This window comes from Monodon monoceros, unplaced genomic scaffold, assembly GCF_005190385.1.
Source record: "Monodon monoceros isolate NGI ecotype Baffin Bay Population unplaced genomic scaffold, NGI_Narwhal_1 Super_Scaffold_21, whole genome shotgun sequence".
NCBI classification, from domain to species: Eukaryota; Metazoa; Chordata; class Mammalia; order Artiodactyla; family Monodontidae; genus Monodon; species Monodon monoceros.
In genome coordinates, this window is record NW_021703778.1 from 20,074,717 (window position 1) to 20,102,549 (window position 27,833).

General features: G+C 37.8%; 1 protein-coding gene across 2 annotated transcripts in view; it reads left to right on the forward strand.

Moving 5' to 3' along the window:
- Positions 1 to 27,833, forward strand: part of UPF2 (UPF2 regulator of nonsense mediated mRNA decay) — a 94,092-nt gene that overhangs the window by 62,524 nt on the left and 3,735 nt on the right. For both annotated transcript variants that reach the window (XM_029237302.1, XM_029237301.1), the window contains exons 15-21: positions 1,786 to 1,969; positions 7,213 to 7,352; positions 13,285 to 13,389; positions 13,699 to 13,797; positions 19,366 to 19,533; positions 23,459 to 23,600; positions 24,926 to 25,046. In XM_029237302.1, coding sequence (XP_029093135.1) covers positions 1,786 to 1,969; positions 7,213 to 7,352; positions 13,285 to 13,389; positions 13,699 to 13,797; positions 19,366 to 19,533; positions 23,459 to 23,600; positions 24,926 to 25,046 — 959 coding nt within the window. The remainder of the gene's footprint in view (positions 1 to 1,785; positions 1,970 to 7,212; positions 7,353 to 13,284; positions 13,390 to 13,698; positions 13,798 to 19,365; positions 19,534 to 23,458; positions 23,601 to 24,925; positions 25,047 to 27,833) is intronic.

The window sequence follows — 27,833 nt, forward strand, 5'->3', positions numbered from 1 at the left end:
AAAACCCATCATTAACATTGAAAGAAATATTTGTTCATTCATTGCTCAACTCTTGGGTTGTGCTTTCCATATCTTAAGTTACTTATGTAAACTGGTGATTTAGAGCAAGTACAGTATAAATTAAATTCAGATACAAATACAGAGACAGTTCTACAGCTTCTATACAGTTCGTGTTCCAAAAGTTAGCTGTAGCTTGGTTGTCTGGAACCTAATCATTATTTCCCATCAAATACAATGTTATAAGTACTGATTAGGGGGAATAGCTCACTATCGAATTCTCCAGATGTTACTGAAGTAAAGTACCAATGGTACCATTCAGTTCTATTTGATCGTTCCTTTCTATCTCATCTGTTATGTTGTTTTTGTTTACCCATTGACAAAGAAAATAAATTTAAAACTACAAATTTGAGGTGTCAAAAATACATCCACATAGTAGCTGATGTTAAGTGGGGGTAACTACTCTTGGGGAAGAGCTGTTTGTAACTTTCTCCTATTACTTTATCTTTGCATTAGAGGGTAACTTGTTACTCTCTTGTTTTCTGAATTGATGAGCCAAAAATGGGGAAGGTGTGTTGAAGATTTGAGACTCAGATTCTCTGTTCCATGTAAGAAATGCCTTAAGTTGGAGACTGCCTGTATTTAAAACCAAAGTTTTGCTGCAGGATATCAGTGATCACTATCAGTGTCCAAAGCAGGATCCCTTTCAGAAGAGTGTTATTATTTGCACTCACTCTAACATCACTGGCAGAGAGAAAAGAGCCACTCAGAAATATTCAGGAGTAGAAAGAGACAAAAGTATTTTCCACATTGATTAATAGCAGGAATGTGTAGCAGGGATATACTTAGGGCACGGGAGTAAGAAGTGAGTGAGGCCTGGGAGATGCAGTCAGTGTGTGCTGCCTGTAACACAGTGTCCAGTTACATATTGGAAGGCAGATAGAAAGGCTCACTTGCAGCAGTGCTTCTAAACTTCAGTGTGTACACACATCACCTGGCTATATTGTTAAGATGCACACTGTGATTCAGTTGGCCTAGGGTAGGGGACGTCTCAGATTCTGTATGTCTAATAAGCTCTGAGTTCCCACACTTTGAGTAGCAAAGACCTAGAAGAAACTGGATAGGAAGATTAAACACCCAGAGGAACACCTGTTTATATACAAGTAAATTCATGGGTTGTGCTTTTTAGTTAAATTTGAGAATTACAAGTACAAAATAGAACGAAGGAGCCAAGCTAGGAGACGAGGGAAAATATCTAAATGGTGCCATATACACAGTAGATGTTCAGTAAATGCTTGTTGATTACTGATTTTTATATATTCAAAAACCCTATCTTCAGATACTTTGACTCTTTAAAAAAAATCAAAGCAGGTAGTATAGAGAAAATAATTATAATCTATCAAAACCGTTGCCTTGGATTTGGTTGTTTTTGTAAAATTAAATATTTAAGCCCTATTTGGGATTTGGGAGTGGAGTTTCTGCCTGGTTTCAGTACCTGAAAATTTATTTGCTGTTTTATTTATTTATAATTTTTCCTTGCCTTTAAAAAAAGATTATGACAGTTACAATAAAAAATATATTTAAATTAAAGTCACCAGATGGCTTAGGAACTATATACATGGAGGGAAATAAATGTGCTAGAATCATTGCTGTTGACCATTAATAAAAATGGTAGGTGTCTTGTACAACTCTTTAGTTGTTATAACTAGGTGATGTCACGATACAGGTTATTTTAAATATTTTGTTATTAATTTCTTATAGCTAAATTTATTTTTCATTTGTTATCAGCGTTATGTTTGGTGGAAGAAAAGTTTGGAGGTTTGGACAAAAGACCATCCATTTCCTATTGACATAGATTACATGATCAGTGACACACTAGAACTGCTAAGACCAAAGATCAAACTCTGTAATTCTCTGGAAGAATCCATCAGGCAGGTACACGACTTGGAACGAGAATTCTTAATAAAACTAGGTAAGCAATTAATTACAGAGAGAAAATAAAGATGGTATTTGGCAGATCGTTTCTAGAATTTGCTTTATAATGTTTTCAGTTAGCGTTTACTTTTGTATACTTTCTGTCTTTTGATGTTGAGTGTTACATAATAGTGTTAGGTAAGACCTGGCTGACTTACTTCTTGATTTCATTAAATAATCCCAAATTGGAGGAAAACAGTCATGTAAAACTTGAAGCAAATAATAATGATGGAAAAAAAATAACCCTGTCAGCCTCTCTTAATTTTAGAATTTTTGGTTGCTAATTTAAAACCTACTTTTGATGAAAGCATCTCATATACAGTATATATTTTCAATAACACTATTTCCTAAGACAGTGCAGGCTTGACACTATATAAGGGGGGTGCCAGTTAGAAGTTTGAAACTATCCTACCAAATTTTAGATCCTAGTCACTGGGGGAGTTGTGTCTGTTTCTAAAGACTAGAGAACATGTGAGAAACGTGCTACAGGAGGATTGGTCACTTTACTTTCTCAGTATTCTTCTGCGATTGTTCTGGAAGAAGAGGTAGCATTTGAATGGCTCCCCTAAAGGACTGTAGGAGCCGACTAGCCTTGCCAGTGGAAATAACTGGAACAGGGTGGGGCCTTACCAGCCTGGTATGCTTGCTGATAGTTCTTAGCATGTTGTATTGTAGTCATTTCAAAGTGACATATAGTTTCAGCCTATGAAGCTAGTATTTTATTAGGAGATTATTTGTTAGGAGACCCTTACCTTGACCAGTTATACTAATTGTATACATTTACTATGTTGCATATCTGAAAAACCACTTTTCATGGCAAAGGCATTGGTGATCCTTTTCCTTTAAGACTATTTTTTCATATTACATCCAGCATATTAATAGGGTTTCTTTCTCCAAGGTAAATCCTGTTTTGGAGAATTCGATTGCTGTTATCTATTTGAGCATTATTTGAAAGGTGCTACTGATTATGCAACTATTCACTTTTCCTAATTCTCAACCCATAAAGGCGTATGTGACTCTTTTTGTTCTTTGAACTTTGTCCCAAGTTATCTACTTTCTTTTCCTTTTCAGATTTCTAATTGTATAAAATGATCGTTTCAAGTAGAGTGTTTATTTATCTACGTACTTATTTCATTTACTTTATATGCTTTGAAATAGTCTTAGCCTTGTTTCCCAAAGACTTTCATGAATGGCTCTCTCTGTATAGTGGGCATGAGGAAATACTAGTTGGATACCCAGTTTGGTAGCAGTAAAGAAAGCAGTATGCTTTATCCTTTATCGAGCAAAGAATTAAATTAAAGGACTTCGGGCTTCTTTTGAGGAGTCTGTCCTTGTTTAGAATATGGAAAGGAAAAAAATAGGTCACCATTTGCCAGTGCAACTCTAAGGATGGTGGCAACTAGAATCAATATGCTCCCAAGTCGTCCCATTTTCCTTCTGTTTTAGAGTCTGAATATCATAGAGAAGATATACATGAATAAATCTATATTAAATCTGTTTCCTGTTGGTAAACCATAAGATAATATAGCATCTTGCTTTTGGTAGTTTTTTGTTTTCAAGCACTTGCAAATTCATTATCATTTCAATCTTATAGCTACCCAATGCTAACTTAATAGTTAGCATTTTCTTATATTTTAAAAACCATTTTAATATTATTAAAAGTAATGAAGTGTTCATGGCAGAAATTTTGAAAAATGCCAAGAAGACAGAAATCACTGATATTTCATATGCATGGAGAATCATGTGTTAACATTTTGATATATGTTCTTCTATTTAAAAAATATTTATTCACGTGTTTGCAGTTTTATAACTGAAATTTTTTTCTAATATATTATGAAATTTCTTCCTGACATGAAATACTTTTCTAAATATTTAATTTTTTACAAAACTGGCTATTTTCCTTTGTATGAATGTGTTAATTCTGTTGTTTGACACATTATTTCTAATCTTGCACCCCTATAAATAACATTATTATGTTACTTTTGTGTGTATCTTGGTTTTCTCAGGATAGAGAGAATTATTGGCTCTAAGACACACTTTTTTGTTTTTTTTAACATCTTCATTGGAGTATAATTGCTTTACAATGGTGTGTTAGTTTCTGCTTTATAACAAAGTGAATCAGTTATACATATACATATGTTCCCATATCTCTTCCCTCTTGCATCTCCCTCCCTCCCACCCTCCCTATCCCACCGCTCTAGGTGGTCACAAAGCACGGAGCTGACCTCCCTGTGCTATGTGGCTGCTTCCCGCTAGCTATCTATTTTACGTTTGGTAGTGTATATATGTCCATGCCACTCTCTCACTTTGTCATAGCTTACCCTTCCCCCTCACCATTTCCTCAAGTCCATTCTCTAGTAAGACACACTTTAAGAACAAAACCAAAATGGTAATAGGCAATGTAATTTAATTCTGGTTTCGAAGTTCTAGATTATATTATAATATTATAAAAGGAACAGAAATGGGAAGAATAAAAGTGAAAAAAGAAAAGTCATATGAATAAATTACTTATAAAACAGAAGAGTGTATTTCATAAATTAAAAATAAAATCAGTAGAATAAAAGCCCAGAAGTTGCCCCAATTAAATACAAAACAATTTAGTGTATGACGAAGTAGGAATCTTAAAAATAGGATAAGAACAACAGGTGAGCATTTAGGGGGAAAATTGATATAAAGCCACATCTTATGTCATCAAACTCCAGATGGATTGAGGAGTTAAATATTTATTTTCTAAAAGTTAAAAATAGATCTGATCATCAGATATTTGGAGAGGTGGTAATTTTCCTAAATTTTAAAATGATGCAAGAAAGCACACATATGTTGGCAGATTTGGGTGTTTAAAACTTTTGTACGATGAAAGAAATAACTAAGATTGAAGTGAAAATAGTTTCTGTGCCAGGTTATTATCACTTACATAAAGGACACAGGCAAATTGATACACAACAGATAGATGAACATAACATAATCAAACGAGGGAGGGCAGGGAAGAGTTGGTATTTTTATTGAGTACTTCCAGTTTGCCAAAATTAAAGTGGAAGGTAATGTTGTTCATATTTGACGAGTTATGTAAAGCCCAAATCAAAATACTAGGTTAACAATCGAGCCAGAATTCAAAGACTGTGCTCTTTCTGACATATTAAGTATGTGGGGAAAATGCTCAGCATGTCTAGTGAGCAGAGAAATACAAATGAAAACCATTTGAAAGGGAGTATCACAATTATTACTCTGTCTGTTATGAGCAGGAAAACTGAGGCACCAAGCAGCTCAAATTCAAGAGAACAGTATTTGATTTTGGTCCCCAAGTACACTTAATTCTGACCCACATTTTAAATATTTTACTGTCTAGATTTTACGTTTTATTAACCGTATGTCCTTTGTACATTTTTATCTGCATTGTTTATTTTAGATTGACAGTGTCCTAGAGGTCAGCAACTGAACGGTTTATTATACAGCTTAGCAAATGCAAAATATATTTATAAACTACTTTTGAAATAACTTGCAATGCAAATGAAAATATGTTAGAAATAGTAGGATTTTCCTTACAAATTAGATGTACGGCTATCAAAACAAAGCTACTTATCCATTAGAGTTCTTCCCGTGACACGTATTTTAAAGTGGCTGTAAAAAAGGTATAATGGTATATTAGGCCATGTGAGTTTATCAGCACTGTGATATTTTTATTGAGAGTGCTTAGATTTATATAGTCCTGACTTTTAATTTTTTGCCTTTGATAACATAAAAGCCCATTATATTGCTTCTGAAATTCCAAATAAATAAATAAAATAGTAAGTTAATGGTATCTCAATCTGAGATAGCAGTTTTTTCCCTCAGTATTATTTTTCTTTTAAAACAGATCTCTCTGAGCTTTATCCATCTTTTCTCAATTTTTTTTTTTTTCATTTCCAAACTTGAATGTACCTACTTTCATCACTCTGTACATCTGTGTTTTTGTCAGTTCTTAATTGGTTAGACTTAAGACACTGGAGTAATTTTTTGTTTTTGTTGGTTGTGTTAGTTATTCAAACTTTCTGGGCTTCAGTATACCTTATAAAATGAAAGGGTTAAATCACATCGTCACTAAAGTTTCTGTCTGCTCTAATTGTCTAAGATTCTGTGAATAAACAAGTATTTACTAAACACCTACTGTGTATTTATCAATATATGGCCTCTAATGAGTTTTGAATATATAAAAAAAGTTTTTTGTTCTCAAGGCTCTTATAATCTGATGTAACATGTATTGAAATCATTAGAAAAACCATTACATGGTGTATCTTTAAATGTAAAGTGCTGTGATCAATTCTCCAAGTGCTTTAGAGTAAGTAGGAGGAAAAGTAGTACTCAGTGAGTTTATGCAGGAAGTGAAACTTAGACTGAATTTGAAGAATGTATAGGATTTGAAAGTGCATATTGAATGATATTCTCTATGGATAAGCAATTTGATGATCACGAACGCAAGGTAGTGTACTTTGTGACACAGAAGAGTCTACCCCAACTACAGGAAAAGGCTTGATTAGGACTAGGGAGCGTGGGGAAAAGTCGGATCAGATGAGACCATGGTATGTGCATCTTGAAAGTAGAGAGTAGTTTGGAACTCAAATGACAATAAAAAAGAATTGACTAGGCAGCAAAATGTGGATGAACATGAGGAGGAGGAAGGAGATTCAAGCCAGGGAATTCCCTTTGGAGGAACACGCTGTTACTGAAGAAAAAAACAAGCTCTTTGGTGACACAGCTGTTAGATGTGTCACCATATAGCTTTGCCTCTTTCCCTCAGTCTTAATTTGCAGACATTCAAATTGATAGTCAAATGTGACTTCTCCATTAAAGCGATGTAATTTTATTATATCATTGAGTTTTTAGAGATTCTTGAAATATCATTTGATAAAAAGTGTGACCAAGGTTGCATTGTATGTGGCTGAAGCTGTACCTTATGTGCTGCTACTGTTTGCCTTTGTTCATCTGAGACTGAGATAAACAGTTTGAAGCTCTGAGAAAGGGAAAAAAAACCTTTTTTTTTGGCTAGTGGTTAAGAAATATATCAGTGCTCCTTTGTTGAAATAAAGATCTAATTAAGTTTTTTAAATGGTTCTCAAAATAGTTTTAAATTCTGTTTTTATTTTATTCTGAGAACATGGCTGTTGAATTATCTTAATACATACTTTAAGTGGTATAATACTCACTGTTGAAAACTTGCCTTTATCTTTTTTTTAATGTCTTTTTCTACTTTTTCCTCACTTCAAGGCCTAGTAAATGACAAAGACTCAAAAGATTCTATGACAGAAGGAGAAAATCTTGAAGAGGATGAAGAAGAAGAAGAAGGAGGAGCTGAAACAGAGGAACAATCTGGAAATGAAAGTGAAGTGAATGAGCCAGAGGAAGAGGTGATGACTTTTATTTATAGCAAAATAGGTACATTTGTAAGAGTATTTTGATTATATGAGCAAATATTTTCTTTAATGTATAAAATAAGATCTCCTCTTTAGTTTTATTAGAGTACATGTAACTAGTAGTATATGTCTATTATAAAACTGCTGGATTAATTAAGAGGTTTTTTTTTTTACAAGTAAGAAAATACTGATCATAGGATTTTTAAAAATTACCATTTTTTTAGAGCAGTTTTAGGTTCACAGCAAAATTAAGGGGAAGATACAGAGATTTCCCATATGTCACCTGCTCGTACCTACTCACACAACCTTCCCCCATTGTCAACATCCCCCACCAAAGTGGTACATTTGTTACAACTGATGAACCTTATAGCAACACATCGTGATCACCCTAAGTCCATTATTTACATTACAGTTGACTCTTGGTGTTGTACTTTGTATGGGTTTAGGTAAAAGTATAATGACATGTATCCATCATTATGGTTAGGATTTTTATTTAATAAGCAATTTGAAGACAAAAAATTGTTTGATCTGCTATGTATCTTTTTTCTTTTTAAAAAATTTTATTTATTTAATTATGGCTGCGTTGGGTCTTTGTTGCTGTGCGCAGGTTTTCTCTAGTTGCGGCGAGCGGGGGCTACTCTTTGTTGCGGTGTGCGGGCTTCTCGTTGCGGTGGCTTCTCTTGTTGTGGAGCATGGGCTCTAGGCACGCGGGCTTCAGTAATTGTGGCTTGCGGGCTCTAGGGCGCAGGCCCAGTAGTTGTGGCGCACGGGCTTAGTTGCTCCGCGGCATGTGGGATCTTCCTGGACCAGGGCTCGAACCTGTGTCCCCTGCATTGGCAGACAGATTCTTAACCACTGCGCCACCGGGAAAGTCCCGATCTGCTATGCATCTTAATCTCACTTTGTTTTTTTGGCCACACCGTGCGGTATGTGAGATCTAAGTTCCCCAACCAGGGATTGAACCTGTGCCCCCTGCGGTGGGAGCACAGAGTCTTAACCACTGGGTCACCAGGAAGTACCCTTAATCTCACTTTTGAGTGTGGACTTTTTAACCTATAGATTTTATGAAAAAATTATGGACTAGATGTTAATAACTTTGCTTTTTCCCAGATCTGATAGTATAGGAAATCTGAAAATCATCGTGTACCATAATCATCAGTGTGCCCTTTTGTTTTTACAACTCTGTTAGGCCAAACCATATGAAATGACTGTTCTACCATTTCGGACCTACCAAAATGTCATTTTCACATATGATTCAACCTAATAGTCTTAATTCGTTCCTTTTTTCTTCTAAAGCTGCTTAAGTTTTAAAAATTCCACCTAAAACAATAGAGTATCTGGGGTTTGTTTCATAACCTGGAAGTAGACTGGGCAATGAGTTAGGGATATACAAGAAGCTATAACATGACCATTAGTTAATAATTGTTCAGTTGTGTAATGGGTAAGGGTTCCTTATGCTATTCTGTCTACATTAATATATATTTAAATTAGAAAGTTAAGAAAATGAAAAGCAGGATGAATAAGAATAACAATAAAATACTGATGAATATAAAATTTAAACCATGGAATTAGCACTTTTTCATTATGTAAGCTTATAATTATGATATGTGTATGGTTTCTTTGTGACTCTTGGGTGCTAAAAGCATTTAGGAGAGTGTGATAATTTAAAAGTGTGATTTTAATTAAATATTTTAAAAGTTTAAATTTATAATCAATATTTAAATGTTTTGTGGAAACTGGATTTATTAAATTTTTAAGTTTTGATTTACTTGAGTAAATAGAATACAAATGTTTAGAGGATATGGGTTGTTTAATGTATAAAGGAATGTAAATTATTTAAGGCATTCATAAGAGAGATTCATAAACTGAATTTTTAAAAAGCTTCATTTAGTGTGAAAGAAAAATGACCCATAGGGACTTCCCTAGTGGCGCAGTGGTTAAGAATCCGCCTGCCAGTGCAGGGGACATGGGTTTGAGCCCTGGTCCGGGAAGATCCCACATGCCGAGGAGCAGCTAAGCCCATGCGCCCCAACTACTGAGCCTGTGCTCTAGGGCCCGCGAGCCGGAACTGCTGAGCCCGTGCTCTAGAGCCCGCGAGCCAGAACTGCTGAGCCCGCATGCCACAACTACTGAAGCCCATGTGCCTAGAGCCTGAGCTCTGCAACAAGAGACGCCACTGCAGTGAGAAGCCTGTGCACCATAACGCTCACTGCAACTAGTGAAAGTCCATGCGCAGCAACGAAGACCCAACACAGCCAAAAATAAATATTAATTAATTAATTAATTTTGAAAAATGACCAATAATTTAAGGTAATTAAGATTTTCTATAGTTGGAAGTAGAAATCCCTGTCTTTTTTTTTTTTTTTAGCCCTGAAGGTCTGTACCTATTAATGAACATTTCGGATGATTTGACTACATAGCAAATAGCTTTGCTGTTAGTTAAAAATGAATTATTGTGTAAAAGGCAGCATAAATAATAATGTATGGTTTTTATAATTGGTTAGCATTTATAGGCAGTAGAAATACACCTTTGTGTTGTTATTTTGCTACCACTTTTTCCCCCAGTTTTATTGAGATATAATTGATATAACATTGTATTAGTTTAAGGTGTACATATAACATAATGATTTGATATATATATATATATAGAGAGAGAGAGAGAGAGAGAGAGAGAGAGAAATGATTACCATAATAAGCTTAGTTAACATCCATCACCTCACGTAGTTATAAATGTTTCTTTTGTGTGTGTGATGAGAACTTTTAAGATTTACTCTTAGCAAATTTCAAATATACAATACAGTATTGCCAGCACTTTCTCTTTCCAACCTGACCACTCCCCTAAAGTAGATATAAATAAATTGATAAAAATTTAGAACTGGAATATGTTTCTATAATTGATTTCTATGTAAGAGATGGACATTGCTATATTCCTTTTTTTAAAAAAGAAAATTAATTAATTAATTCTTGGCCTTGTTTTATCTTTGTTGCTACATGCGGGCTTTCTCTAGTTGTGGCGAGCGGGGGCTACTCTTTGTTGCGGTGTGTGGGCTTCTCATTACAGTGGCTTCTCTTGTGGAGCATGGGCTGTAGGCGCGTGGGCTTCAGTAGTCGTGGCACACGGGCTCAGTAGTTGTGACACATGGGCTTAGTTGCTCTGCGGCACGTGGGATCTTCCCGGACCAGGGCTCGAACCCGTGTCCCTGCACTGGCAGGCAGATTCTTAACCACTGCGCCACCAGGGAAGTCCCTGTATTGCTTTTTTAAAAAATGAGTTTGTCATAGAAACATTCAATTATATAATTTAAATTGGCTTATTAAGTACTTTATAACAACAAAAGGAAATGAGAGAGTATTTCCATTTTGTATTTTTAGACTAATCTTATGGCTGTCTTTGCATTTTGCTACTGCACTAATTAGATAAAGAATCTAATAAATTAAACATCCTCAGTAAATATGACATTAAAGAGTGACTCATTTTCCTATAAATTTCTCATTTGAATAGTTGTATTATATTTTCTCCTCTAAACGCATTTTCTCCTTTTCAGAAGTGAACTTTATAATTTTTAAAATTGTATCATTTTAACTATTTCTTTTCCAGTTGCAAAGTGGATATTATACATAATATATGTGTGTTTCCTAAGTGGAAAAACAAAATGTTCAATAGGATGACTCATGAGCCTTGTCTGGGAGGAGAATTGAAAGGAATGGTTGGTTTACTTTAAGGAAAGGGAGTTGGAATTGTTTGCTCTCCCACCCGAGACCATCCTTTCCCACCAGTACCCTCCAAACATAGGGAGGAGAACATTTTTTTTTTTTTTTTTGCGGTAGCGGGCCTCTCACTGTTGTGGCCTCTCCCGTTGCGGAGCACAGGCTCCGGACGCGCAGGCTCAGCGGCCATGACTCACGGGCCCAGCCGGTCCGCGGCATGTGGGATCTTCCCGGACCAGGACACGAACCCGTGTCCCCTGCATCAGCAGGCGGACTCTCAACCACTGCGCCACCAGGGAAGCCCACATTTTTAAAGAGAGAAGATGGGTCGATTATAAAGTAGTAAGAACAATGTAAGATATATTCTGTAAATATTTGCCTCGACTGAGAAAGAACAGGGCTGGAGTGGAACTCTTCAGGAAAGTTGTACTCTCCTTTTCCATCTTGGTCCACAACTCTTCCAAGCTCCATATGGCCTTTTGAAGTTATTCTTAGCACATAACAACCAGAATATTTTCTTCTCAGTATCAGCTGGGTAAATTAAAAGTAACTTTAAAGATGAAGTAAATGTTCTGCTGCTAAAATTCTAATTTTCTGTAGCATTTTAGAGAAAGTACAAGATTTATTATTGTAATAGCAATAATATTTATTGAGCATGGTCATTGTGTTCATATTACCATTTCTCTTGGCACCCTATGAGTTAGGTGATAAATAAGGCACAGATACGTTAATTATTTGCCCCAGGTCCTAGCAAGCCAGCATTTGAACTTGGACAGTTTGACTTGTGCTGTGCTGACCACCTGCTTTCCTTACCAGCTCATGTGGTCTGTTGACTTCCTCACCTCACAGGTTATTATGACCATGGTATTAGGACAGGGAGATTTCTTGTTCAGCATTTTAATTTCAAAAGTTAATCCGTTTTATTTTGCCTGAGCAATATAAAAAATGGTGAAAGAAAAGAGTTAATGCGTTTTAGCTTAGTTTTTGAATAGGAAGCATCTTTCAAGTGTTAAGAAATGATTAATTTTTTCCAAGGGCCAATTTAAGAGCATTTCTATTGCAAATTTAAATTTGAATTATAGAATTATGTCAAAAAAGGTTAATGCATTTGAAAAAAAAGTTAATGCCTTTCTGTATTTTCCTCAACTATTTCCACTTCAGAAATTCTGAAAGTTTTCAAATGTCTCTATATAAGTAATAATGCACTGTTTGGATTTTTAAAATCAATTTCTGTGTATACTAGAAGTGTTATAACAAATTTAAATCATTTGTTTTCTCTTAGGAATTATTTCTCATTCACTTTATTTCTCTTGGAACAACGAGAAGCAGCTGGGTTTAGTGTAGTCTTTTAAAAAAAACTTTTATGGAACAGAGTGGGAGTGAATTGTGTTGGAAGGATACTCAGATGGAATGCTGCCCCTGTGTGGTTGGGTTTTTTTTGGTTTTGGTTATGGTTATAGTTTTGGTTTTTTTGTGCCTCTTTGAAAATTCACTGGAGTTCTGCCCAATCTTCCGTTTGAAAGGAATTTTGGCTGAGAGAAAAGGATGCTGGGGGGACTGACAGGAGAGGATGGAGAGATGTAGTACTTGAAAGCCACCAGCAAGGGGAGTCAGAATGTCTATCTCCTCTGCTTAATAAAGCACGTGTCCTTGGGCAAGCCACTTGACTTTTCTGAGCCTTAGTTTTTTCACATATAAAAATGAGGACCATAAAGCTTATCCATTCTTCTTCAGAATTAGGTAGAGCAAACAAAATGCTGTGAGAGCACTTTCTAAACTGAGGTGCTTTATACAGTGAGGTGCTTTATAAAGTGTAGTGTCATTGCTTTCAAATGGTAACAATGTTAAATTTGAATTGTCAGTTTTCATTGCAGAGTTAGATGGGTATTAAAGAACTACTATGAGAAAATCAGTCTCAAGTTAGGGAGGAGAAAAATAACAAAAGGTTCAGGAAACTCGTTCCTTGTGGAATTCAAGGAAGAGTTTCTACAAAGGATCTTTGTATTACTAGATCAGTGGAAAATGTGAAATGGGTTTTCAGCTACTGGTATGTAGTACATGTTGCCAGCTGACTTCGCCCTACCATTCTAGGCAGACAGCATAAAAGGCTGAAACCAGAGAATAATAAACAATTATACAGAAATTTTAACATCTTTTTAAGGCATGTAAAAGTAGTAATGTTTTTCAAAATGTTTTAATCTACAAATGTTAATTTCAGGAGGGTTCTGATAATGATGACGATGAAGGGGAGGAAGAAGAGGAAGAGAATACAGATTACCTCACGGATTCAAATAAGGAGAATGAAACTGATGAAGAAAATACTGTACGTATGGCTGAAAATTCACTTTTTGAAATTGTGCATTATTTTCATAGTATTTCAATTTTAGCCACTGAAGTTTTAGTTTTTTGTGATAATTGAAATAATGTTTCTTTGGAAATTCATTTTTAAGTTGTTTTCCTATCTAAATACTTTTCTTTATTAAAAAGTTCTTTGAATATATAATAATGTTATATTGCTCACTCATTCCTTGAGTTATGTTGAAAAAGTTATCAATACAAAAGGTTCTGTCATACAAAACATTACAGTTAGAATTTCTGGTCTGAATTCTTGTTTCTATTCTGTTTTTATAAGGAGGTAATGATTAAGGGAGGTGGACTCAAACATGTACCTTGTGTAGAAGATGAGGACTTCATTCAAGCTCTGGATAAAATGATGCTAGAAAATCTTCAGGTATTAACTGTTGCTCTTATCCAAAGTATTCCATACAAAATACTGCAGCACCTTTGATTGTGTTTCCTACCTAAACATTTACCTCTGCAGCAGCTCTTTCTAAGTTAGACAGTTTGAAGCTGCCGATACTTCTGGCATCCCACATCCTGATTTCCCACATTTCTTTGAAAATAGGTGGAAAAAATGTAATAATACTTGGAACAGAGTGACTTCATTGTATCACCCTCCGCCTTTTCTCTCTGAAGTCGTATCTCTATTTCTAAAACACTTCACTTGCAGTTTGTTTAGGAGTCAAACTGCAGAAGATAAATATGTAGGGAAATTTAATTTAGTAAATTCTTAACTTTGATTTATAATTTGAGTAACTTGTATATAAATATCTAGAGGAAATTGGTCATTTGATATTTAAAGAAATGTTCATTATTTAATGTATTCATGATATTAAGATACTAGATTTTATAAAAAGCTCCATCTTCCCAGTGATTTAGGTAATTATGTTTTTCTGTAGTTAGAGGGAAAATCCCATGGACTGTTTACTTCAGCCCTATATATAGCTATTGTTTTAACCTTTGGTGACTTAAGAAGAGGGCTTTTGTTGGAATGGTAGGTGAAAGCCCCATGGAGTGTGGGCTCAGTGGGAAACGGAAAAGGAGGAAGTGAAAATACTGGATACAGGTAGAGCTGACTTGAGACGTTTTCTAGAAAGGGAAAAGAAATGGGGATGTAGCTAGAGAAGGTCAGAGTTAAAAGAGGAGGGTTATTTTTAAGATAGAGGATGTTATGGAGTAGATGCCGATGGAATAATCCTTTAGAGAAGAAATACTGGATTTTACTTTCATTGATGATAGTAAGGTCAGAAGCTATGATAATGTATAAATTAGCGGTACAGGCCAATTTGCTTCTTCCTACGTATATTAAAATTTCTTCATACATCTAGAAAACTCTTACTTTATGAAACAAACCTCATATTCATGTCATTTAGGAGCACACATCATCAAATAAAACATAATCATTATAATCCCTTTGACGAGGTAGTAAACAGTTTACTCCTTAAAGAAGTTTTTCCTATCTTACATGAGTCAGTAGCGATTTACTCATTCATTCGTCTAGCAAGTATTTATTGGGCCTACTGTGTGACTAGCACTGTTCAGGCTTAGTATAAAGTAGTAAATAAAAACAGACCTGGTTCCTGCTCTCAGAGAATGTACTTTTATGGGGGAGGTAGATACTTAACCACAAATACGTAATTTCAAATTATAAGTGCTAAGGAACTAAAAGAACGCTTTGGTAGAGAGTAAAGGAAGGGCCTTCTTTAGATAAGATGATCAGAGAAGGCGTCTCTGAGAGCATGACTTTTAGACAAGACAGGTACAGAGGAGTCATCTGGGTGAAAAATTAGGGTAACGTGAAAACGGTGTGTCAGAGGTCCTGAAGCAGAAAAGAACTTGTGTTTGAAAAACTTAAAAAAGGCCAGTATTAATAGAACACGGTCTGTGGGTGGATCACAGCATGAGAACAGGTAATTGGGAGTGGCCTGGTCCTTTAAGGAGCTGGTTCAGACTGGGATAGGACTGAAAGCAGGGAGACTAACCAGGGGGGTGGTTAGAAGGCTGTGGTGGTAACCCAGGTGAGAGATGATGGCCATCTGTCTAGGGGAGTGGCAGGGCACACGGACAGAAGTCTGGATTTGAAAGCTGTTTAGGAGGTAGAATGAACTGGATTTATTTGGTGCTTGATTAGATAAGCAGTGTGTGGGGCCCAAGGAGTCAAAGACGACACTCAAGTCTTTTAGCTTTGGGGCCACTGGCTGGTCTCTGACAGGAAACGGGAGAGTGAGCCCAAGTTCCACTTGTTAAGTGTGAGGAGCCTGTGAGGTGTTGGTGGGAATGTCTGGAAATCAGAAGAGAAACACAAACGGAGCGGTTGTTAGAGCATATTTAAAGCCATAGCAATAACTGACTCACCCAGATGTAGAGTGTGGAGACAGAAGAGGAGCAGGTTCAGGGTTGAGCCCTGAGGAGCCCAACATTTAGAAATAAGGTAGAAAAGCTGAGAAAGTCAGAGGAATGGGAGCTTTTGATGTGGTCCAGTGATCATTGCTTATTGAGCACTCTTGAAGAAGTGATCTGGAAGGATGTGAGGATGTGATCAGAGAGGAGGAAACTTTGAATTCACATTTTTGCATTTGTGTTTATGTACTGGAGAAAACTTCATCCTCTGTTAGGCACTGATTTTAAATCATTATCAAATACCCCAAACAAACAGTTGTACAGGTGTCTTCCTTTTGCTAAAAATCATAGGAAGTTGCAGTATCGTGAAGACATTGACTCTTCATGAATCAGGTCCTTAAATTTCATGCAGTCCTAATTCTGTCCCACGGGGGGCATTTGGGGATGGGGTGGGGGTTGGGGGAGAGAAGAACAGGGACATGAATGTAGCGTGAACTTAACAAAATTATTCCTAAAAGCATCTGTAAGAACAAACAGAAAAGCTAGGAGACTTGTAGAAAATGAAGGGTGAGTTGAGATACAAGATATACATACAGTTATAGGTTGTTGCAGGAATAGATAGATTAATCAAACAGAGGAGAGTCCAGAATAGACCTCAGAACGTGGCAGTTTAATCATGATGAAGTTAACATTTCACATCAGTTGAGGGAAAATGGTGTATTCAACAAATGGTCAATAAAAATAAAGCTGGATTTCTGTTTTATTTCCACACCAGAATTAATTGCAAATCTCTCAAAAAATCTTAATCATTATGAAGACTGTTGAGCACTGCATTAAGACTTTACATTTATTCTTCATACAGTGCTGTTGGGTGCTGTTCATATTCCCATGTTTCACTTAAAGAAATAGGCTTGGAAAGACAAAAAAACTTGCTTAAGGTGAAAGGGTAGTGAGTGGTGTAGTCTCTTATCAACCATTTGTTGCATTACTTTCCAGCACAGAATGCCATAAAAACTTCCAAGAAATAACAAACCGGGGGCGGGGGTGGGGGGGGAAGGTCTATAGCCGACACAACACAAGTCAATATCTCTAGTATACCAAAGAGATCATACAAACTAATGAGAAAAGATGAATGACTCATTTTGTTGTTGTTGGAAAGAATATGCAAAATCGTGCTAAAGCTCACTGACAATCAAAAGATAAGCAAACTAAGAAGGGCCTTTTTATCAGATCATCAGATATTAAGATTTAAAAAGTGACCGTATCTATTGTGTTAAGTGTGGGCAAACATCTGTATTTGGTAAGGGTAAATGAGTCCAGCGTTTTTTAGAGAAAATTTGGTAAACCTGTCAGATGGGTGTGCCATTTGATCTAAAAATGTACCCTTAATAATAGTCTCTCAAGTGCATGAAGTTAAATATAATGTCACAAAGATGTGACATTGTAATAGAAAAAAAAGTCTAAGCTGTCTATCAATAGAGGACCAATAAAATAAATAAGACACACCCCTATAATTAGCTCTGTATATATTCAACTAGATGCCCAAGATATTGAATCAAAAAGAAGAAAAACATGTATGTTTAGTATAGAATAATATGCATCATGGTTGCTCCTGTTTATATGTGTATATAGTATATGTTTATATATGTATATATATGCAAGAAAAAAATCTGGAAGGACATGACCCATTGTTAATAGGAGTCGGGCTGAGGGAGGTAACTGGAGGGATTGGTATGGACGCACTTGGTAATATATATATATATTTTTTTTTTTTTTTAATTAATTAATTTATTTTTGGCTGCGTTGGGTCTTTGCTGTGCACCGGCTTTCTTTAGTTGCAGTGAGCAGGGGCTACTCTTCGTTGCGGTGCATGGGCTTCTCACTGCGGTGGCTTCTCTTGTTGTGGAGCACTGGCTGTAGGTGCGCGGGCTTCAGTAGTTTCGGCACGCAGGCTCAGTAGCTGTGGCTTGCGGGCTCTAGAGCGCAGGCTCTGTAGTTGTGGTGCACAGGCTTATTTGCTCTGTGGCATGTGCGATCTTCCCAGACCAGGGCTCAAACCCATTTTCCCCTGCCTGGCAGGTGGGTTCTTAACCACTGCGCCACCAGGGAAGCCCGGTAATATATTTTTGTATTGAACTAGTTTACGAAAAGAGCATGTTAATTTTGTAATCAGGAAAGAAAGATAATTTACAAATCAAGATTCATCTAACATGATTCTTTCAAATTTTAAGTATTGATAAAAAGTCTTGATAAATCTTATGAACCTGGGAGAACTTTAAGCAAATTCTAAGAAATTGGAACTTAGAAATCAAAACAATAAAACTGGGCTTCCCTGGTGGCGCAGTGGTTGAGAGTCCGCCTGCCGATGGGACACGGGTTCGTGCCCCGGTCCGGGAAGATTCCACATGCCGCGGAGCGGCTAGGCCCATGAGCCGTGGCCGCTGAGCCTGCGCATCCGGAGCCTGTGCTCTGCAACGGGAAAGGCCACAACAGTGAGAGGCCCGCGTACCGCAAAAAAACAAAACAAAACAATAAAACCTTACACCTTTATTACCATTTTGCTTGATTTGCAAGTCTCTTGCATATATGGCACCTATATCAAAAGACTATTTAAATAGCAGTTAAGCCGTTTTAACACCTTCATGGCCTTTCGGCATTACCTTCTTAGCTTTGAAGAGTCATGTTCCGCTCTTTTCTCATTCGTGCTCCATTCATCAGACTTAGAAAATTATTTACAGTTCCCTAAATGCACCTGCTGTTTCACATCCTTGCTTTTGCACCTATTCTTCCCCTGCCTAAATTCCCTCCATATCCCCCAAACTGCTCTTTTACCATCTGCTTGGAAGAAGTCATGTGAAGTCTTAATGTTCTCAAATGTCCCATTTTCATTCGACCTTTTGTGAAATCTCAGCACCCACCCACTCTCAGCTAGGCCTGTGTGGTCACTCCATCCCCAACACACGTTATACACAACCCAGATGAATTGTAATTAATTTATTTCTCTCGCTTACTTAACAAGTTTATGAGCTCTTTGAGGGTAGAGACTATCTTTTTAATATTAGTATCTCCAAGCCTAACATGTAAGTCATTGGTGAAGGTTTGTTTAAATAATTGGTTGATAAATCCAGTGTGAATGCTAAAAATAATTGATATTAATAAGCAAGAAGTTAATCTGAACATTAATTGATTCCATTCACTCTTAAATATTAATTGGGCACCTGCTGTGTGTAAAGCACCACCACAGAATGCCAGGGAAAGGGTTCAGTGATGAACCCCATCAGTCAGGTGGGACGTCTCATGGATAAGCAGGCAGTTATGGCCTATGATAACTACAGAGGAACATGTGTGCCATGAGTGTGAATGAGAGGACAAGTGCACTCAAGGAACAGGGAAACAGTAGAACCTACAGCATTGTTTGAGCTTGGGAGAGGCTGGAGCCATCAATAGGAGCCAAATCATATAGTTCTTCCAAGGCATGTGTAAGGGTTTGGAGGTGGGGGATGGCTCTGTGGTTTCAGAAAGACGACTTGGCTCTAGTGTTTGCTCTAAGAAATATAGCACTGAAGGAATTGTTTGCAATGTATTGGGTTATTTGCATTTTTTCATTTCTGTCTTTAAGCAACGAAGTGGCGAATCTGTTAAAGTGCACCAACTTGATGTTGCCATTCCCTTGCATCTCAAAAGCCAGCTGAGGAAAGGGCCCCCACTCGGTGGTGGGGAGGGAGAGACAGAGTCTGCAGATACGATGCCATTTGTCATGTTAACCAGAAAAGGCAATAAACAGCAGGTAAGAGTCTGTCCACCCTGTATTCACAGTTGGTTGTTAGTTATCAAGTGTAAGCAGTAACTTTGTTGTATAGGTTCTAAATTATCTTTTGCTTACAAGGGGAAAGACTGGAAACACTTAAAGTATTCAGTGATAGGGACTTCCCTGGTGGTCCAGAGGTAAAGAATCTGCCTTGCAGTGCAGAGGACGCGTGTTCGATCCCTGGTCAGGGAACTAAGATCCCACATGCTGCGGAGCAACTAAGCCCGAGCGCCTCAACTAGAGAGCCTGCGTGCTGCAAACTACAGAGCCCATGTGCTCTGGAGCCCGCACGCCACAACTACAGAGCCCACGAGCCCTGGAGCCTGTGCGCCACAACTAGAGAAGAGAAAAAATCCGTATGCCACAACTAGAGAGAAGCCCGTGTGCCACAACGAAAGATCCTGCATGCCTCAACAAAGATCCTGCGTGCCGCAACGAAGACCCGACACAGCCAGATAAATAAATTAAAATAAAATTTAAATCATATGTATTTGTTAGAAGATATAAATACCTTGACTTTCAGTAGAAGGGTTTCATGTGTAAGCGCAGGGTGGGAAAGGAAAGGGGGGTGAGGGCAGATAATCTCAAGAAAATGCTCACTTGCCAAGATTTCTCTTGGGAAAAAAACAAAAATCATTGTTTTCTGACCCCTAATCCTTCTCCTCCATTCACCTTAAATTACCTCTTCCTTCTTTCCCTTATCTCACAGATGGCCCTCAAAATCATTTCCCCAACTACTAAGCTATCACTTTGATGCAAACATTCACTCATCAAATATTGTCTACTATGTGCCAAATACCATCCTAAGTGTGAGGCTACAGTGATGAACAAGACGCAGCCCCTGGCCTCGTGAATGCGCAACCCAGATGAGGGAGAGAGCCAGCATAGTATATTTGCAGATAGTGAAAAGTGCCCTGAAGAAAACAGAGCCTGGCTCTCAGACACAACTCTAGGATACATCATATATTACCAGTTCTGTAAAAAAAATTCCACACTTTAATATTTCTGAAGGCAAGCCACCTCTTAGAGTTGGTGGACTCTTGGGATAATTGACAGCATTTTTTCCTGTTCTAGTGGTATGTAAAATAATGGTACATCTTATAATTAATGGCAGTGTCTATGAAATACAGTGGCTACCACAGCTTATCACAGACAAGTTCAGCACCTGGCTCCCCCATTCATTTAAATAGTCATTTAACAGATACTTATTGTTGACTTGCCACATACCAGGTACTGTTCCATGTGCAGAAATGCAGGAGTCAGCCAAGTCCCTCCTCTCTTGGGAGCTTTCATTCTAGTATTGAGAGGCAACAATAAAGAAGTAATGTCAGGTTGGAGACAGTGCTGTGTTGGAAGATAAAGCAAGATAAGAGGATAGAAGAGACTGGGTGGGGAGGAGGCTATGAGAGGGAGACAGCTGCTGCGGGGGTGACCGGAGAAGACCTGGAATGAGGTGTTCTCTGTGAGGGCAGGGATGTTCTGTTTCCTCCCTCCCAGCACAGCCTCCAGGAGATGATGCCTACCTTAATTTTTTATCTCTGCTTTGGTCAGGTAATTTCTTGTTACTCAAAAGATCAAAGTTGTACAGTATACCATTATTTTGCTATACTGCAAATAAATCTTGAGATATGAAAACTGAATACCAGTTAGGATCACAGAATGGAGGGCTGGGAACAGGGTTTCCATCATGAGTCATGTTTAAATAGTTAACTTTGACTTCGATTCCGAGCACTGCTGTATCTTTTTCAGACACTGTCTTCCTAATTCCTTTCTAGTCAATAGGACTTTCCTCCGTCGCAGGTTCTAGGGTTATCAAGTTTTTAGGAAATTTCCCCCCCTTTCTCACCCTCAGGCCAGAGATGAGCCCTCACATTTCCCCTTTCCCTCATCCTCCACCCAGTCCCTAGAAAAATAAGGGTTTGTTTTTGATCAAGACCCTAAACTTGGTGTTGGAGTGAGATCTTTGTAAAATTGCTCTTCTCAGCACTTGGAACTGCTAGTTCACCATGGTTACCAGGATTTTCAAAGCCCAGAGTTTTTGCTTTTCTTTTCTTTTCTAGGAATGACTTAGTACTCTGAGTAGACTTTTCTATTTCAGTCATCACATTTTAGGTCTGATTCATTTTCTTTTTCTTTAAAACCTCTCAGCTTCCCCTTTCCACTCCCTCGCTCTCCCCTCATCACCAGATTTCTTGGCACAAAAAGGAAGTTTTGTTTTTTTTTTAAATTGTGAAGGGCAGTATGTGGCAACATCAGTTTGGTAGGCCTTGGTTCCTATTCCCGTACAGCTCCTGAACATTTGTACTACATTGGCACACTTCTTGAGCCTTGATTTTTCTTATTTAAAAGGAGCCTTAGGAATATCTTTCTGTGAAGATCAAATTACACAACAGTAAATAATCAGTTTTCTTCATTCGTCCCTCCCTTTTCTGAGGCACACATGAAAATTCAGTATACCTGTGAATTTGCACACCCCATTTGATCTTTTCAGAATGTGTAGGCATAAAATTAAAACCTACCTTCAGAAACTGTGGAGCTTTGAAAAGTAAATTCATTTCAGCTGTCCTGAATTCTAAATTGTATGGGTCAACATAGGACCATAAGTCTGTGTTTTAGAAGAAATATTTTTGGTTCAAAGTGGATAGATTATATAGTGTGTAACCTATATAGCTTCAGAATGAGGAGTGAAGTCCTTATTTCTTAAAATGTGAAATTTTGTTTAAGGAAACATTTTTATTGAACTTTATTTTTAAAATGTTAGCAAATATGAAATGAGAGCTCAGAGTACTTGGTTATTAAGTAAATTTTCAACTCATAAACATTATTTGGAATTTTGGAAAATGTTCAATTTTAGGAACATTATTTGAAGAAACATCACTGTTATTTTGTGGTCTGACGAAGAAAGTATATTTTGTTCTGATTTTTATTTCTTTATTTGACTTTTGGGTGTTGGCCCTTCTGGTGCAATGGTTTTTTTAGAAATGTGAAATGTGTAGCTTTATAGGAATCTTTAGTTTTTAAGTGAAAGATCTCTTTGTGCACCAGATTTGTGCCCAGAAATAACTTTCTTCTATAGTCAGTAGGAAAAGAAAAATTTGCACCAATGAAGTAAGTAGTTGAAAAGAAAGGATAATACTGTTGATAGTTTCTTTCTATATCTAAATGTCTGTGAATTAGAATAATGAAATAAAATGTTTTGATCATTAAAGCAAAAGTTTTAATGTAATAGAGCCATTATGTAATGTTTTAAAGAACTTTTTGATTGTTTTAAACAAATGCACAATATATTTCTTATAGTTTAATCCTTGTTAACAGTCCTGAAACAGGGACATCCTGCTAAAAACAAACCATTCCGTAGATAAGAACTCTCCCCCATAATAGAGAAATAGATCTCATCGGTCAGTTGATTAACTCTTTCTCTTTTCCAGTGTCACAGCTATCTTTGGAATATGAAGGTCTGTTAAGCCTGAAGGCGGACTAGACTGTATAGTTCAGGAGGGCAGAACTGATTCCAGAGGGTAGAAATGAAAAGGGTGCAGATTACAGCATTCTGTATAAAACCCTTTCTCATAGTTAGCCATATGTAATAGGGTCTGTACAGTGGAAAATGATCCCCTGTTGCTTAGATGTGTGCTCCCAAACGGTGCAGAAAAGGTTGAACTTGATGGAGGTTGAACTTGATGGCCTTCCACTTCCCATCCAGCCCGAATGGGTTTGTCTCTAGTAGAGTAACACTGTTGTCTGTTTACGTTCTTAGATGATGCTGTCTTTATTGACTTATTAAGGAAGGAAAGATTATTATTTTTCTAAACTCATTTAATTCTACTTACTAATTTATTTGAAATCTTTTTTTCTTTGATTTTCTCAAGCCATTTGTGATTTCTTTATTATTTTTTTTTCTCAGTTTAAGATCCTTAATGTACCCATGTCTTCCCAACTTGCTGCAAATCATTGGAACCAGCAACAGGCAGAACAGGAAGAGAGGATGAGAATGAAAAAGCTCACACTAGATATCAATGAACGGCAAGAACAAGAAGATTATCAAGGTATCAAATCTTTTTCAGGATGGAAGTGGAAATTTGGGTTTTTAAAGTACAGAACATCAAAGCTTTTATTCTGCACCTTTTCATGTCATGTTTGTATATATTTAGCCTGAGAAGTTGATTGTTTTTTATATTCCATTCTGTCTTCATTTTTCTCTCACTTATTTTGTAAAGTATCACTAATGTAATTTTCGTCATATTTTGCTTCCCCCATAATTCAGTTAGGTTCTATACTGTTAGAGCTATGTTTGCAAGTGATATAGTACCAAGTTTTAATTGCCTCATGCTGCCAGTCAACTGTGAGCAAATTATTATTCAACAAATGTCATTTCTTTTGTCTACTTGAGAATCCTGGTCTCGAGGACCCTCTATTCCTTCAGATTTGCGGGCATCAAGTTAGGATTCCAGTTTTATAGAGACATACCCAGCACACTTGGATTAACTGGAACTTTACATATAGAGTCCACTGACACTTCATAAGTCAGCCTTTTGTCATTCCCCTGGCATCCAGATTTTAGAGCCATAACATGGCTGTCTGTATAGTGCTATACTCACCGACTGCTTTTTGTGCAAGAGATTGTTGTATAAATAAATAGTTGGTTTTCTATCTTTTTTTGTTGTTAATTAATTTTTTTTTTTTGGCCACTCTTCGTGGCATGTGGGGTCTTAGTTCCCTGACCAGGGATCAAACCCGTGCCTCACAGTGTAAGCGTGGAGTCTTAACCGCTGGACCGCCAGGGAAGTCCCAGGTTTCTATCTTTAAATCCCACTTCTAGAATCTTCTCTTCCAGTTCAGTTGATACCCAATGTTCTTAATAATAAATAATGGTAGGTAACACTCAGTGTAAGTGCTTACTATGGCCGGACACTTATGTACTTTATCAAATCACTTAATCCTCACAACAGTTCTATGAGATAAGTGCTTATTATTATTCCCATTTTACATTTAGGGAAACTGAACCAAAAGTCGCATAGCTAGTATGTGGCAGAGCTGGGATTTGAGCTAATATTATCTGGCTCCAAACGCCGTGCTGATAGCTGTTGTACTAAACTGCTTCTTACGCTGTTTCACTGCCTCAGGACACTTAACATCGTGGCCACATTGACTGTAAAGGGAGCGTTGGATGTTAAATGATACTCAAGAGCATGTCTCCTCTCTTGATTGCTCTTCTTGTACTTATTAATCATTTTAGTCCATATAATGGTTATTTTTCTTTAGTCAGCTACCTGACAGGACTAATAAACTTGATCTCCGTAGGGTTTTATTTGCTTCTTGGGAGTACATTTACCAATGTTAAATGCCTTTTCTGTTTTGCTCCTAATTCCAGAAATGCTGCAGTCTCTTGCCCAGCGCCCGGCTCCAGCAAACACCAATCGAGAGCGGCGGCCTCGTTACCAACATCCAAAGGGAGCGCCTAATGCAGATCTAATCTTTAAGACTGGTGGGAGGTAGGACGGTCTCTCTTATTTCTGCCTTAGCTATTTTTCATGGTGTCCATGTGAGCAAATTAGATAGTTCTGGATTATACCTAATGATCAAGGCCCAATGATTAGCAAAATAGAGAAGTGTTTGAGTTGTAGATATTTGAGTAAAGAAAACCTATTTATAAATATGTTTGTTTGTTTGTTTGTTTTTTAATCTTAATTTCAGCCACACCAATCTTGGCTTTCACTTTTTCTGAGTGGGCTTCTTTGGATTTTTTAGTTTCCTCTTTTGAGGACGAACTAGTTAACAGATTAGTTTGAGAGAAGTCACAGGCTTTTTGTTAGAATCTCTCAAGCCAGTGTTATGTAATCATAGTGTTTACAAAAACTCAAAATCTGTTACTAGACTTTCAGTCATGCAGATTGAGTTTGTTTTGAGGTATTTTGTTTGTTTGTTTTTAAATTATAAAATATCCTGCTGGGATCTATGCCAGTTCTTCTTAAACTTGAGTTGCTTAATGTGAAATAATTAAAACTCTGGAAGGTATTTCATATAGAAGATATTGCCTAAGACCTCACTCATCTTGTTTTTAAAGTTGTTGAAAGTTTTGCTGGGATCTGATCTAAAGACCCGTACCTATCAACTTTGTTTTCTGTCTTGTGTTTGGGTTATTATCAAAAGTGACATAGGCTTTGTGCTCTTACTGGTCTTCCTTGGGGTATTTAGACTGAGGCTCTACAGCAGCCCTCAAATGTTGTCACCTTGTTGTTGGAGACAGGCGAGCAGGTGTAGAAAAGACTGCTGGGGTAGAGAAATGGTCCACTGAGGAGAGTAGTAGCATTGGAGAAAACACAGATGTTCCAGCCTGTGTCTTCACTCACTAAGTATATTCGTGTTCCTGGTAACATTTTTCTTTGAACTATATGTTCAGACAACTCTAATCAAATTGCCGTTTAGGAAATTGGTTTGTCATTGACAGTTTAGGGATATGTTTTTTAACAGCTATTGAGTGTAATTTTTTTTTTAGAAATGCACGTTACAAATGATGTACAATAGGCATAAGATATTAGGTTATTTTAAATTACCCAACCTTCATTAAAGTCCTTTAATAATACCTTTTATTGTGCTAAGACGTGGAACCGGCTAAGTTAAGAAAAAGCCCATGGAAATTTTAGTTTTCTCCTTTTACATTTTCTTAGAGTAGCTTTAAATATATACCATTGTGTTCTTGGTAATGTCTGCTCCCTCTTTCTTATCTTGATATTTTTCATCAACTTCACTGGCCATATTGCAGCCTAACATCTCTGAACAGCATTGTTTCTATTAATCCCTAATCCTTTCTCAGTTTAGATATTGTAACAGTAGCATCATTTCCTAATTTTTCAATGTTTGGGTGACTTTACAGAATCAATAAATGTGACATTTGCTACATAATTACTATTTGCGGTAGGATTTGCTCCCCTCAGCTTACATTTCATCCAGCACCTTCCATGGGTTCAGTCCTGCACTATGGAAAATTCAGAAGTAGAAGACAGAGCCTTTACTCTCAGGTTTATAGTCCAGTTGAGAAACCAGGTCCAGGTACTTGACAGCTAATTCTGCCCTAGTCATGTATTTATTTTAAAAATCATTGATGGAGAGTCTAAGCACCAAGCATTTCTCAAGGAGTATGGAATAAAAATATGGGAAAGCAGATGTATCAACTTAAACATGCTGTATAGTTGTGTATATGAACACAGAGATGTGCCTTTCTTAGTTTGCTACCAGTTACTCAGTCGTTTTTCAAAGTTCTTTGTTACCTTTCTGATTTCCTTCCCTCCCTCCAGCCCTGCAGGCAGCCAGACTTGGAACTGGCCACGCTGGCTCTCTCTCACCTCGCACTCACTGTGCATCTGCCTCTCTGCCCCTTCCCTGACACCTTGGCCTTGGCCCGGCCGCCTCAGTGCTCCGTTCAGCCATCTGGGTGGCTGTCTTGGAGCGCTCTGCACATGGGCCCCCCTCTTCTGTCAGCACACTCTCTTCCCGTGACCTCTGCGACTCTGCTGCCCTTTCTGGTCTTCTTCCCTACCTGCCTCCTCTGCTTGTCTCCTGACTCCGGGGTGGCCTTGCCTCCTCCTGGAAACACCCGTGCCCCTCAGGCTGGTCCTTGGCCCCTCCTCACTTACGCCGAGCGCTCTTGCAGGTGTCCCCTCCCGTGGCTCCATTACCAGCCGGATCTCCAGCCCAAGCCTCCACTCTGGTTTCTGACCGTGCACCTGCTGTCTTCTGAACAACCACCTAGACGTCTCCCGGGAACTTCGACTTCAGCGTATCCCCGCCCCATCCCCTCCCCTCCTCTGTTCTCTAGCCCAGTGAACGGAAGCTCTGCCCTCGCAGTTGTCCAAACTAGAAAAGGAGGTTTTGTTTTTGACTCTTCCTCTGCATCAGTCTCTCTGTGTAGTTAATTAACAAATACCCTGATTTTACTGGTAAATGGCTTTCTCACACTGGCCCTGTTTATTCCATCTCCGCCATGGAGATCCTAGATCAAGCTACTGTCATCTCTCATCTGGGTTACTGCCTGCAGCCTCCAGATATGCTTCTCAGTCTCCAATTTCAACCCCTTCCAATGCATCCTCTCTGCTCTCCCCACAGTGTTCTTTCTCAAGTGCAAACCTGCCGCCTGACCAGGAGTGAGCTCTTGTGCTTAAACCCTTCAGTGGCTCCTCATGGCTTGTGGGATAAAAGTCCCAGCTCCTCACTTGGCTAACACGACCCTGCATGATGGGGGTGCACTCCCCTTACTGGCTTTACCTCTTGCTATTTTTTCC